Source organism: Nelumbo nucifera, chromosome 1 (assembly GCF_055504915.1).
Source record: "Nelumbo nucifera cultivar China Antique chromosome 1, China Antique-T2T, whole genome shotgun sequence".
Classification (NCBI taxonomy): Eukaryota; Viridiplantae; Streptophyta; class Magnoliopsida; order Proteales; family Nelumbonaceae; genus Nelumbo; species Nelumbo nucifera.
Window position 1 is genome coordinate 5,709,864 of NC_142649.1, and position 14,645 is coordinate 5,724,508.

Here is a 14,645-nt window from a genome sequence, read left to right on the forward strand (position 1 = left end):
AACTCTTTTCTGGGTGTGTTTGTAAGTTTTTATTTTGAGGGGTCACCTTACCTATGAATGTGAAAATTGTACTAACTTTCCTTTTAAGATTTATGAAAGTTACCATTTCTCGTCAAAAAAGTCAAGTGGTTACTAGATGGGGATGGAAACTTAAAAGTTCTTTCGCTCTTTGGCAAATGGGAGAAGAAGAAAGAGCTTTCTCTCTAGCATTGTGGTTGAAGATCAGATAATAACTTCGAAGGAGGAAATTGAAAAGTGCTTCATGGATCATTTTAAATCAATCTTTGCCTCCTAGAAGATAGGACTGTGAACTTAGGGGATTTGAATTGGGATAAGGTGCTGGTCCATAAAGCTGCTCTCTTAGAAAGAGCCTTTAGTGAGGATGAGGTCCATGAAACAGTTTTAACTATGGAAAGGTTAAAGGCTTCAAGACCTGATGGTTTCACGATTGCTTTCTATCAGGACTGTTGGGAAATTATAAAGGATGATTTAATGGTTGTCTTTGTTGAATTTCATTGAGAAGGGAAAATTTCACTAGGAGCAAATGCAAACTTCCTAGCCCTAATACCCAAGAAGAAAGAGGCAAGAACTCCTAAGGACTATAGGCCTATAAGCCTTTTGGTTAGCGTTTATAAAATCATTGCAAAAATCTTGGTAGGTAGGCTAAAGACTGTTTTACTCTTGGTAGTTTCCCAAAATTAAGGAGCCTTTGTTGAAGGGACCAAATCCTTGTTGTAAATGAGTGTGTGGCAACAAAGATGTAGGGTGGTAAGGATTTCTTCCCAACAAAAAGAGGAATAAGGCAAGGAGATCTTCTTTCTCCTTTCTTGTTTACAATTGTGGTTGAGGTTCTAAGTAGGCAAATCCTCAAGACTGATCAAGAATATCTTTTTCAGAGGTTGGAGGGTTGGGAGATCTAAGGTGGTAGTGATTCATTTGCAATTTGCAGAAAACATTATCATTTTTTGTGAGGATGGTGGTGAATCTAGATTGAGGAATTTGAAAGCTTTAGTAGAAGAGTTTTAAATGATCTCAAAGTTAAAAAGTTAATTGGGGAAAGAGCTCTGTGGCAGGAGTTAACATCAAAGAGGATGAAACCTAATTTGTGGCACAAATACTAGGATGTGAAGTAAAAAGTTGGCCACTGGAGTACTTCAGTTTGCCTTTGGGGGGTAATCCAAAATTTGAGGGCTTTTGGAAACCAGTTATAGAGAGGTTCACTAAGAAACTATCTATATGGAAGAGAAACTACATCTCAATGGGGGGAAGGATTATATTGATTTAAGTCCACCTGAGCAAACTTGCCCAATTCTTGTCCACCTTTAGGATCCCCACAAAGATAGCTGGACAACTGGAAAATATAATGAGGGATTTTTTATGGGAGGTAGGAAAGGAAGAAAAAGATCATTTAGTAAAATGGGAGCAGGTTTGTAAACCCAAGGAGCAAGGTGGACTAGGAGTTCGAAACTTAGTGAAGAGAAATACAGTTCTACTAGGAAAATGGTTGTGGAGGTTTCCCTGTGGGGAAGATAAACTATGGCACAAGGTCATTGAAAGCATTCAGGTGCAGTGGATAATGGCTGAGGTGCAAGAAGCTAATGCAACTTCAAATTCCCCCTAGAAAGAAATCTCTGAAATCTTGCCGTTATTTACTAATTTCATGCATCTTGATGTTGGGTGTGGGATTAATATTTTATTCTGGGAAGACCTTTGGCTTGGGGATCAACCCCTTTGCTTGCAATTTCCTAACCTTTACTCCTTGTCAAACCTTAAGGCTGAAACTATAGCTAGGGTTGCTGCACCGTCATAAACTGGGATAAATTGGGACTTTGGGTTCAGAAGGGGCCTAAGAGACAATGAGTGTGATTCTCTCCTTGTCCTACGATTAAAACTGGAAATGGTTTACCTAGATCAAAATGGCCTTGATAATAGAATCTGGCATCTAACTTTTGATGGTTTGTTTTCTTATGATTCTTTTGCTTTTAACTTGCTTGCCTGGTCTGACACTATGAGAGTAAACTATCCTGTGAGAGAAATATGGTGCAAACTAATTCCTCCTAAAGTACAAGCTCTTTGCTAGGAAATGTTCCTAGGGAAGGTAAAACACCTATGACGTGCTACAGAAAAGAAGGGCAAATATCTTCCTTTCTCCTCATGTGCCTCATGTGTGTGCTCTTTGGGACTACTGCTCTCTCTTTGGTTGTAGATAGATTCCCCAAGACATAGTGAGCCTTTTCAACCCAAATTTTCTGAGGCAACAGAAGAAAAGGGGAAGATGTATGTGGAAGGTAGTATGTTCAGCCTTGGTTTGGCCTATTTAGGAAGAAAGAAATCAGAGGATCTTCAATGAGAAAAGTAAGTCAATGGAGGAGGTGATCGAAGCCATTAAAATTTAGATTGATACATTGGGTTAAAACAATGAAGCTCTTAAAGAGTATTTCTATTGATGACTTCTTAAGGAATTGGAGAGAAGTGGCACATTCAGAACCACATAGAGAAAGTGTAAGAATGGAGTGGAAACCACCAGGTTTAAATAAGCTAAAACTAAACTTTGATGGCAGTTCCTTTGGCAATCCAGGAAGAGCAGGAATTGGGGAGTCTTTTGGAACCATCAAGGAGTAGTGATGGCCTTGTTCTGTGAACCAATCGGTTTTGGTGACTCAATTCATGCTGAATCTAAAGCACTATTGCAAGGGCTGAAGCTTGCTGAACAATTAGGGGCAAGAGAATTGGAAATTGAAAGAGATTCCCTTTTGGTCATAACATGGCAAAGCAAATTGAGTCAGCACCCTAGAAGCTCAGCTTCATTTTCAGACAAACTGACCAACTTGCAAAGGAATATAATTCTAATTTTGGATGGGTTAAAAGGGAAGCAGATGGGCTGGTGGATGTGTTAGCTAAGCAGGGAGCTGATAGACCATCCTTATTTTGGCCATTGCAGTAACCTATTGTATCATGGGTTCCATATATATGCCCTGTAACAAATATTTAAATTAAAAAATGAATTTTCTTTGCTGATAAATTAAAAAAACAATGGGTTGGGGTTGGTTCCAAGAATTTGGAACCAGACCCTATCCGCTAGAAGATTGTGTAGGATTGGTTCAAGTCCAGTTCGAGTTTGGTTCCATTCGGTTCCAGGTAAAACCTACCCATTTACTCACCCTTAGTGATAAGGGCATATAGCCTAGGTTGATAAAAGTACAAAAGAGGACGTAACCCACCTTGCTTCATTCTTGATACTCAATCCTGTCCCTAACAAAATTAATCCAATTATAAGCACAATACAAAACGAAGGTAAAGATATAAGTTAACAATATGCTATTAAACTTTAACTTTTATGACCTGCAGCAAAATCAAGGCAAGTATCTAGTTTATAATAGTACAGATATAATATTTTATATTATATGTCATGTAATATGTGTATAAAATTTATTTTATACATTATATAATATAGAATTTTATGTATAATATTTATTATAAATGACATATTATATTATTTATATATAAAATATAAAATATAGCATAAAATAATATGTATGTATGTATAAATAACATATGTACAAATGTGTGGGCCAGGCTAGGCTGAACCTGAGCACCTCTACCATGCATATTCTCTTGATATTTCTTTTTTTTTTTTTTTTGGTCTTCAAATAGTCTTCTATTCCTTTACATCCATAAACCCCAACAAATTATAAAGGGATACAGCTCCAAAAAATTTTAGCCTTCTTGCCTCCATGTACCTTGACCGCAAAGAGAAGATTTCATCTGGATTATGAGGATGAGAAACTAACAAGGAGGATAAAAACCTCTAAAGAAAATATGCCACCTTGCATGTGATTACTAAGTGCTTCATATCTTCCTTGTCATTTCACATAAAATATATGCTAGCCATTTCAAAGCATCTATTTCTCAAATGATCAGCCATGAATGTATTATCCAATGCCACCAACCATGTAAAAGATTTATTCCCCCAGATTCTTCTTTTTTTTTTATCAATAACTGTGAAATGTATTAATTAATATTAAGAAGAATTAAAAAGCAAGGGGGCTAAACAATATTAGCTCCCTAGAACAATCAATGAGCACCAAATACAATTACAATAAAGCCCAAAATAAAGAGTTTCTGTTAACCCCTTGCCTAGCTAAACCATCTGCCAGTGAGTTTGCACTTCTCTTTACCCATTTGTATTGAATTTCAACATCCTTAGTCAGCCACTTAAATTTTCTTTTTTCATTGTTGTACTTCCATATCCTTGAGTTATCCTCTTTTAACCAGTTCACCACAACTTCAGAGTCTCCTTCAATGATCAGCTTACTAATTTACAACTCCTTGGCTCTTCGTACCCCTTTGGTCCTGAAAACATAGCTAACAGATTCCCATGTTCATCTCTTATTCTCCCCCTATTCCAGATGGTCCTGGATTACCCATACTGCTGCCATCAAAATTCAGTTTAATAAAGCCGTTAGGTGGAGGACTCCAACAAGAATTTGATGCCTTCTTAGTTGAAGCTAATTCTGCAATTTCCTTCCAGTTTTTTACCATCTCATCTACTGAGAAATCTGCAAACAATGCCAAAGTTTTTAGCCAATGTATCACCCTAATATGGATTACCTCCAAAATTACTTCCAAGCTTCTCTCCTTTTCTGAGAAGATCCATGAGTTCCTCTCCTCCCAAACAGTCCAACATACTGCAGCCCTCATACATCTTCAAAGGGGGGAGGGGGGGGGGGGGTCCACCTGCACCCAAACAAAGAAGTACACCACTCCCAAATGCCTTTAGTAAACTGACAGGAAATCAGTAAATGGTATTCAGACTCACCATCAGTTTTACAGAAAGCACACCAGTGAGGACACAAACAACTGTTGGGTCTTTTTCTTTGAAGTAAATCACTTGTATTAACTCTTTCTAGAAAGGCTTCCCAACAAAAACTTCCAACCTTGGGGGGTATAGGAAGACACCACACCTCTTTAACAGGGAATGACAGATCCAAAGAAGGAGGTTGTGTTAGAGCTTTAAAGAAAGAAGCACATGTGAAAGAACCAAAGGGGGTAAGAGACCAAATTCTACTGTCTGCCTTTGTTGGCTCTAAAAAGACCCCTTCAAGAATGGATAACAAGGATAAGATACAATCAAACTTTGTGTACCTAATTTCCCTTCTAAAGCCCAAGTTCCAGCTGAACCCAGAAGTTAAGTTAGAAGGAACAAGGAAGGAGGAAACTGGTTCATTTTTAAAAGTGGAAAGAGTGAAAAGACTCGGGAATTGGTCTTTTAAAGGAGAATCCCCAATCCAGATATGTTCCAAAAAATTGATGAGATTACCTGAGTGCAAGTCATACTTGATTCATGGAGAGAACAATGGAAAAATAGCTTGAATCCCAGAATCCCATCCATTGTCTGCTACCCCATGAATACTGCCCACTATCTTCACCCACGGCTTATCCTTCTCCAAAGAAAATCTCCACAGCCATTTCTCTAGTAGTGCCAAATTCCTACTCCTTATATTCCCAATACCCAAACCTCCCTCCCTCTTGCTCCTACAGACCATCTCCCACCTAACCCTATGGTCCTTCTCTTCCCTCGGCTCCCAAAGGAAATCTCTCATTTGTTTTTCTAACCTGTTATCCACCTTAGTTGGAATCTTAAAGACTGATAAAAAGTAGACAAGAAGGTTAGCTAATGTAGACCTAATTAAAGTAATTCTCCCACCAAGAGACAAATAATTCTTCTTCCAAGTTGCAAGTCTCTTTTCAAACCTCTCCACAACCGGAACCCAAAACTCATCTTTCTAAGGGTTGTCTCCCAATGGAAAAACGAGGTAATTTAAAGGCCAATTAGAAACTGCGCACTCCAGAATGTCTGCACACTTCGATGTCTCCCCCACCCCCATATTGACCCCCACTAGACAGCTCTTCTCAAAGTTCTCCTTAAGGTTTCACATTTGGTCAAAGAGTTGTATAGTGAGCTTCAGGTTTCTTATCCTATTAAGGTCCCCTCCTTCACAAAAGAGTATTGTGTCATCTGCAAATTGCAAATGTGTGAGTGGCACACTTTCCCTTCCAACTCTCCATCCTCTTATTAGTCTGCTCTAGAAATTAATCTCCCCAAAACTTCTGCAACCATCATGAATAAGAAAGGGGAAAGAGGATCTCCTTGTCTTATTCTTCTCAAAGCTGGAAAGAAATCTACCACTGTCCCATTTATCAATATGGAATAATGGCATTTCCTGATACATCCCATCACCCACTTACACCACCTGTCTCCGAACCCAAAATTGACCATCACCTCCAACAGGAAAGACCAATCCACCATGTCGTAAGCCTTTTCCAAATCCAATTTGCATACCACCCCTTTTTTCTTAGATCTCTTGAACTCCTCCAAATTCTCATTTGCTATAAGTATTTGATTTGTTATTTGCCTCCCTTTCACAAAAGCTCCTTGGTTGTCTGCTATAATTGCTAGGAGCACTTTTCTAATTCTAATGGATAGCACCTTAGTGATGATCTTATAGAGGCTATTGACTAGGCTGATCGGCCTATAGTCCCTCAGGTGATTTGCATTCCTTTTCTTGGGAACCAAGGCAATGAATGCGGAATTTAGCCCCGGGTATATCACTCCTCTAGAATAAAATTCATCAAAAACTAGCCTTAGGTTCTCTTTTAATATCTCCCAACAATCTTGATAAAAAGTCATTGTAAAATCATCAGGGCCTAGTGCCTTTGATCTGTCCATAGAAAACATTGCTTCCTTTATTTCTTTCAATTCAAATTTCCTTTCCAGCCATTCCCTATCCTCCAGTTTTAGTGTAGGCCATTCCAATCCTTCAAGCCATACCCTATCGTTTAGGGGTCTTCCTTTAATGTTAGAGACCACCTGATTTCTGATAATTATATTGTAATAATATTTTACTGAAACATTGGTTGCTGCATTCTTTCTACCATCTTATATCACTTTCTGTAGGGCTAATCAGCATTTCCACTTTTTCAAACCTCTTGTTAGAATGCTCGAGTCAGGGGTATTTTGGTCATTCTGGATTATCTGCTTGAGAGGGAAAGGTCTATTGTATCTGAGTTTAAGTTATGTGTCCCATCTTCTATGAGGGACAAAATGGTCTTTCCTGTAACTCTATGTTTTTGAATAAATACAAGTGGGTCAGCTAGGGGAGAGAGATTTCGACTCTCTTCTAGTCTGGCCGAACCTTTCTTTCTTCTTCTTCTTCTTCCTCTTCTTCTTTCTCTTTTCTTTCTTCTTCTCTACTTCAACCTAGAATCTGCTAGGGTTTACTAACATGGTATCAGAGCTGTAAGGTCGTATCCTCATTTCTTTCTTGCTGCTGTTCTCTTTCTGGGTTCGCCGCCAACTTTCACAGTCATCTTCTTCCTTTTCAACTGACCTGAGTGGAGGTTCGATAAGGGGCTGAAAAGGAGCTGTCGTTTTGTGGGCCTGGAGGTGAGGATGCCTCCGGTTGTTGCTGTGGTGGTCGTTGGAGTGGTATACTAAACCCTCTATTCAGTATCGAAGAGGGCTGAATGTGGACAGGTATGAACACTACTGTTGTTTGTCCAAGTAAGGGACTGTGAATGTTTCTTTTTGTTTCAAGAGTTGGTTGTGGTGGTGCTCAGTGTGACTGATATGCATCTCAGTCGTGTTCCTCTGCATTTCTCTTCGTATGTATGTTGAAAGAAGAGTTGTCGACTGCTGAAGTTCACAACAGCAGTAGATTGGTGGTGGTTGTGTCGTGGTGATTGGTGTATCTATGTTTCAAAATATTTAAAAGTGATCTCCTATACCTTGTGTGTAATCAGTTCTGCAGTGTGTAGCCCAAGTGTTTGATGTGAGGACTGAGTGATTTCAGTCTTAGTGTGTTGATGGTGAATGGTTCTGCAGTGTGCAGCCTAGGTGTTTGATGTGAAGACTGAGTGATTTCAGTCTTAGTGTGTTGATGGTGAATGGTTTTGCAGTGTGCAGCTTAGGTGTTTGATGTGAAGACTGAGTGATTTCAGCCTTATTGTGTGGTGTGTAATGTGTATTTAAAGAAGCTGGAATTGGTGGTGTTATAAGTGAGATAAGTCTTGTGAAAGAGTGTGAGGTTGTGTTGTATATTTGAAGGTGAAATAATTAAGATGGCTTCATTTGAAAATGGGAATGATAACAAAACAGGTGTCATGCTTTCTCCAGACTATCTAAGTGTTCAAATGACATCCATCAAGTTGAATGGTGAGAATTATGTACCATGGGCAAAATCTGTGGAGGTGTTCTTGAAGGCCAAGAGGAAGGTAAAACATATAAGAGAGGAGAAACCTCCCTCTGATTCCCCTGGGTTCAGTGACTGGGAACAAGTAGATGCACAGATAATGACATGGCTCTGGAACAGCATGGAACCAAAGATTAGTGTGAACTTCATGTTCCTAGATACAATTAAGGAAATCTGGGGTCATGCTAAGAAGTTGTACTCTGGACAAGACAATACAATTAGGGTGTATCAGTTGTACCAAGAGTATTTCAATTTGAAGCAAGGGAGTCAAAGCTTAATGTGAGGAACATTTGTAATGAGCTTAATGTGTATCATCCTCTAACATCAGATGTTCAGATCCAACAACAACAACGTGAGCAGCTTGATGTGACAAAGCTTCTTGTGGGGTTGAAGGCTGAGTATGAGCCTGTCAGAGCACAAATATTGGGAGGATCTGCTCTTCCCTCACTTGAAGAAGTTTTTGCTCGTCTTAAGAGGACATCCATTGAGTCAGTAGAACATTCTTCTCTCTCTGACAGATCTGGTTTGGTAGTGACTAAAGGGGGTAGTCGTGGAAATAGAAGTGGTGGTGTCAGGAGTGGACTCCCAAGCAACCGTGGTGGTCACATGTTCAGCAGGGCTAGTGGTCGGACTGGAGGCCGAGACTCAGGGGGAGGTCAGGGAAGAGGAAGGAGTAATACTCAGAGAAAGTGTACACATTGTGGTTTAGAGGGGCACACAGTTAATTTCTGCTATGATTTGCGTGGTGCACCCAACACTTGGGCTAACCATGCTAGGACTAAGGGTAGTGACACAATTACTGAAAGTCAGCAAACTGACCCAATCCCCTCCACATCCACTTGTGCTTCTGAGAAGGAAATGGTGAGTGTACCACGTGCAGTATATGAGCAGTTCATTCAAACATCTCAGCAGAACACCGCTACACTTGCCCATTCAGGTATGGCTTGCTTAGCTTCCAAAGACTCACACTGGATCATTGACTCCAGGGCCTCGGACCATATGTCTGGGACTCATGATGTATTTTCTTCCCTTTCCCACTCCTCCACACCTCAAACAGTTACACTTGCTAATGGTTCTACATCTTCTATCTGTGGTGTTGGTGATGTTAATCTCTCCTCCTTGCCTTTATCATCTGTTTTATATGTTCCTAAGTTTCCTTTTAACCTTATGTTTGTCAGCAGATTAACCAAGTCTCTTAATTGTTCTGTAACCTTCTACCCTTCTTCTTGTGTGTTTCAGGATCTCAAGACGGGGAGGAAGATTGGTGGAGGGCATGAAGCAGGTGGATTATATTACCTTGATGGTGGTGGTCCTCTAGTAGCTTTTCAGTCATCTCTTACTCATCTTCAATGGCACTGCAGACTTGGTCATCTTTCTCTCAAGGCCTTGAAGTTACTGGTTCCTTCATTGAGTCATCTTTCATCATTAGATTGTGAGTCATGTCAATTGGGTAAACATCATAGAGTCTCATTTAGTCCAATAGTTGATAGTCGTGTCTCAAGTCCTTTCTCTTTAGTTCATTCCGATGTATGGGGTCCAATTAAAGTGGTGTCATACAATGGGTATAAGTATTTTGTAATCTTTGTTGATGACTTTTCAAGGATGACATGGATTTATCTTATGAAAGATCGTAGTGAGTTGTTCCCTATTTTTAAAAAATTTTATGCTGAAATACGCACTCAATTTGGTGTACATATTAAAATTCTTCGCTCCGATAATGCCAAAGAATACAACTCCTCACCATTTCAGCAATACCTAGAACATCATGGGATCATTCATCAAACTTCTTGTGCCTACACCCCACAACAGAACGGTGTAGCTGAACGAAAAAATCGACATCTTCTTGAAACTGCTCGATCCTTGATGATTAATATGAATGTCCCAAAATATTTTTGAAGTGATGCTATTCTTACATCTTGTTTTCTGATCAATCGGATGCCCATGTCAATCCTTGGAAGTCAATCCCCTTTCTCCGTGTTGTTTCCCACTTTATCTCCATTTCCTCTTACCCCAAGAATCTTTGGCTGTGTTTGTTTCGTTCAACACTTGGGGCCTGGGTTAGACAAGCTAGATGCTCGAGCTACTAAGTGTATCTTTCTTGGCTACTCAAGGACTCAGAAAAGGTATAAGTGTTATAACCCAAAATCTCATAAATCGTTTGTGTGCTCTGATGTCACCTTCTTTGAGTCAGTTCCGTTCTTCTCAGATGCTGGGGTCTCTTCCTCTTCCTCTTCCTCTGTGGTTCCCCTTCTTGTACCTGTTGTGGACATCCTTCTAGTAGCTCTTGTTTCTACTGCAGATGCACATCCTATGCCTGTTACTACTGAGAAGCCGCCAATCACAAGTGTATACCCGCAGAAGTGCATCGGGCCCTCCTCCACTTCAGCCCCTGTCGACAGATCCTGCTACTGCTCCTTCTCCTTCAGATCCTGATCTTCCTATTGCTTCGCGAAAAGGTAAATGTACTCGTACTTCTCACCCCATTTCACACTATGTTTCTACTGCTCACCTTTCTGCTTCTCATTGCAAATTTATATCATTACTCTCATCTGTCCCCATTCCCAAGACTGTCCAGGAAGCTCTTGCCTCCCTAGGGTGGCGGCAAGCCATGGAAGAAGAACTCTCTGCTCTACAACATAATCACACATGGGAATTCACTGCTCTTCCTTCCGGTAAGCACACAGTTGGGTGTAAATGGGTCTACACAGTGAAGTATCTTCCTGATGGCAGTGTGGAGCGATTGAAAGCGAGGTTGGTGGCCAAGGGTTATTCTCAGATGTATGGTGTGGACTATATGGAGACATTTTCTCCTGTGGCTAAGATTGGTTCAGTTCGGGTGCTGATTTCATTAGCTGCTATGTATGATTGGCCTCTTGTACAACTTGACATAAAAAATGCCTTCCTGCATGGTGATCTAGTTGATGAGGTGTATATGGAGCAACCACCAGGGTTTGTTGCTCAGGGGGAGTCTAGCAAAGTGTGTAGGCTCAAAAAGGCAATTTATGGACTGAAACAATCTCCACGTGCTTGGTTTGGCAGGTTCAGTGAAGTGATGAAAGCCTTTGGGATGAAACAATGTCAGGTTGATCATTTTGTATTCAGCTATAACTCAAAGGATGGGAAAATCTTGCTAGTCGTGTACATGGATGATATTGTCATAACTGGGAGTGATAGCAATGGAATCAACAGGTTGAAGAAATTCTTACAGGATCACTTCAATACGAAAGATCTGGGGAAGCTGAAATATTTCCTGGGAATGGAGGTTGCGAGGTCAAAACATGGGATCAACCTATGTCAGAGAAAATATGTTCTTGATCTACTTGAAGAAACAGGGTTGTTAGGTGCTAAACCAGTAGAGACTCCTATGGAACTCAATGCCAAGCTGAGTGTTGATGCGGGTGAAGAGTTTGATGATCCTGGAAGATATAGAAGGTTGGTGGGCAAATTGAACTACCTGACCATTACTCGACCAGATATATCATTTGCTGTGAGTGTGGTGAGCCAGTTTATGCAACATCCTCGGGTTCCTCACTGGGAAGCTGTTATGAGAATTGTTAGGTACCTAAAAGGTGCTCCAGGTCGTGGTTTGTTATACCAAAGTGGAGGAACTCTTGAGATAGTAGGGTACACAGAAGCTGACTGGGCTGGTTCTATATCAGACAGGAGATCAACTACAGGGTATTGTACCTTCCTCGGTGGCAATCTTGTAACTTGGAAGAGCAAGAAACAAACAGTGGTGGCAAGAAGTAGTGCAGAAGCAGAGTACAGGGCTATGGCCCATACCACATGTGAGCTAGTATGGCTGAAGAACTTGCTTCAAGAGATGGGATTCTCAATTGACAAACCCATGAAATTATACTGTGATAACCAAACTGCTGTTCACATCTCTTCCAATCCCGTCTTTCATGAGAGAACTAAGCATATTGAGGTTGATTATCACTTTGTAAGAGATAAAGTGATAAGTGGGGTGATAACCACATCTCATGTGAGCTCAGGAAATCAGTGGGCAGATCTCCTCACAAAGGGATTGTCTCGGGGAAGAATATATTACATTTGCAACAAGCTGGGACTATATGATATATACTCTCCAGCTTGAGGGGGAGTGTTAGAATGCTCGAGTCAGGGGTATTTTGGTCATTTTGGATTATCTGCTTGAGAGTGAAAGGTTTATTGTATCTGAGTTTAAGTTATGTGTCCCATCTTCTATGAGGGACAAAATGGTCTTTCCTGTAACTCTATGTTTTTGAATAAATACAAGTGGGTCAGCTAGGGGAGAGAGATTTCGACTCTCTTCTAGTCTGGCCGAACCTTTCTTTCTTCTTCTTCTTCTTCCTCTTCTTCCTCTTTTTCTTTCTCTTTTCTTTCTTCTTCTCTACTTCAACCTAGAATCTGCTAGGGTTTACTAACACCCCTAAAAATCTCATATTGCACATAAAAACCGCAATAAGCTCATGTTTCCTTTTGATTGTATACCATTTCCATCTTTATTAAGGCCAAGGAGGAGGGAAACTATAACCCATAAACTTGAGAGTTTGTTCCTGTTTCACCATACCCTGGAGGAGTTTTAAGTTTAAAAGAAAATTCTAAATGATGTGATAATTGCTTATACCCTGAAAGTATGATATCAAATTGGATCATATACTTTACATCCTGAACAAGTATGCGAATTTATATTTTCTAAATAATAGAGAGTGCACCAAATAGCTTGCACCCGATTATATGTTGTCCATTAATCGTTATAAGGTAACATTTTGTGGATTAGCTTCTTGCTCATGCTTTGTTGTTTATGCCTCACAACTCTTCTTGTGTATCTGTCTTGTAGATGAAGGCAGGCATTGTTGTTTGACAACACTATTGTTGAACACAAAGGTAAAATTTTGAAATCCAAATTCTTTTTTCATGAAACAGATGCATGCCTTTTCATTCCCGTGATTGACAATATTTGGATTTCTGCAGGCTAGAGAGGGAGGGTGTGTTTGGGTGCATCTTCATCAGACTTGGTTGGCTGGATCAGGACCAAAAGATCAAACGACCTGGCTTTTCTAGATGGACATGAAAAATGATGCCAGAGTATTTTCCATCTGTTGGAATAAACCATCCTCATTCTTCCCCCTTCTAGGCTCTCTAGTTAGCCGTCTGGCTTCAAGTATATTGTATCGGCCTAAAACTCTTGTCAGAGAAAATACCGATGTGATTAATGACTAATAATTTTGGTTACATTTGGATAAAGGTTCAGGATATGTGCTTTTAAAGCTCCAAAGCACAAGGCCCCAATTTCGTGCTTTAGGGCTTAAAAGCGTTGACTTCAGATCATAATGTTTTTAAAAGCAGTTCTTAACAAACGCTTAAAACACTTTTTTTGGCTCAAATTTATTTTCACAGCCCAAAGTTCAAAAGCAAAAGCTCATCCAAACTAAGCTTTCCTTTCATCTTCTTAAATCTTAACTAGGTAGTTCATGCAAGAAGTTTTAGACCTTGACTGTTTAACACCCCTAAAATCTAAAATTCTTTGGGGTTTTTATAGTTCAGTCCACCCCTAGGGTGGAACTAGGATTTCTAGGGGTGGACTGAATCCTGCCCGTGGATTGATGCTAAATTCATGAATAGGATGCGGTTTAGGGGGGGGGGGGGGGGGGGCAATGGGATCAGGGATACTTCCAGCAAGAAATATACCGAAGAGTTGGTGCTGGGCTAGTCGAAAATCAAAGTTTATTAGAAGCTTGGTCTAAAATTCCCGAAAAATTAGCTTTTTATGATTACATCGCCAATAATCCAGCAAAAGGGGGATGCAACTATAAAACCTTAGGGTGGGATTCCTTCTGTTTACCCCTTTTTACACCCTTGTTTTTCCAGTTAGTTTGGGTAATTGATTAACGACCATAATTAGTTAATAACCTATACAAATATCCAATCTAATAAGTAAGGTACACACAATCATCTGTCGAGTCCGGATCTGCTCCTTACACAGGCCTCATATGAGCTACACATCAGGAACATCTCCCATATTTGTACGTTATTATCATGGGAGATGTTCCCAATACACAGTGGGATGTGGTTGTTAGGTCGGTGCGAGGAGCAGATCCCAATTCTCATCTGTCCCAGGTCCCTTGTTTTTGTCTTAATCAATTTTAGGTAAGCATTTGATAGAAAATGAAGAGGTCTAGGTCCACATCAGTTTATTCTCTATTCCTCTGCTTGCTTCTCAATTCCCTCAAAATTGAATCCGGATACGCTCCCCACAGAGTGGTCTCCACACCAATCACACAATCTGGGCATTGGGTTGGTGTGGGGAGAGCTCTGTGGGGGAGATAATCCGAGTTCTTCAAAAATATTTATTTTAATGTTTGTAAAATAAAAAAAATCAAACTTACGGCCATTTAAACTCAACTATAA

General features: G+C 40.1%; 1 protein-coding gene across 3 annotated transcripts in view; it reads left to right on the plus strand.

Moving 5' to 3' along the window:
- Positions 1–13,481, plus strand: part of LOC104605199 (sucrose-phosphatase 2-like) — a 32,582-nt gene extending 19,101 nt beyond the window's left edge. For 2 of the 3 annotated variants that reach the window (XM_010269853.2, XM_088896512.1), the window contains exons 8-9: positions 13,075–13,121; positions 13,209–13,481. In XM_010269853.2, coding sequence (XP_010268155.1) covers positions 13,075–13,121; positions 13,209–13,298 — 137 coding nt within the window. In that variant the 3' untranslated portion in view covers positions 13,299–13,481. Of the gene's footprint in view, positions 1–9,491; positions 9,615–13,074; positions 13,122–13,208 lie in introns of those variants that run through there. The other variant, XM_088896513.1, reaches the window with a different exon arrangement.
- Positions 13,482–14,645: the final 1,164 nt, after the last annotated feature.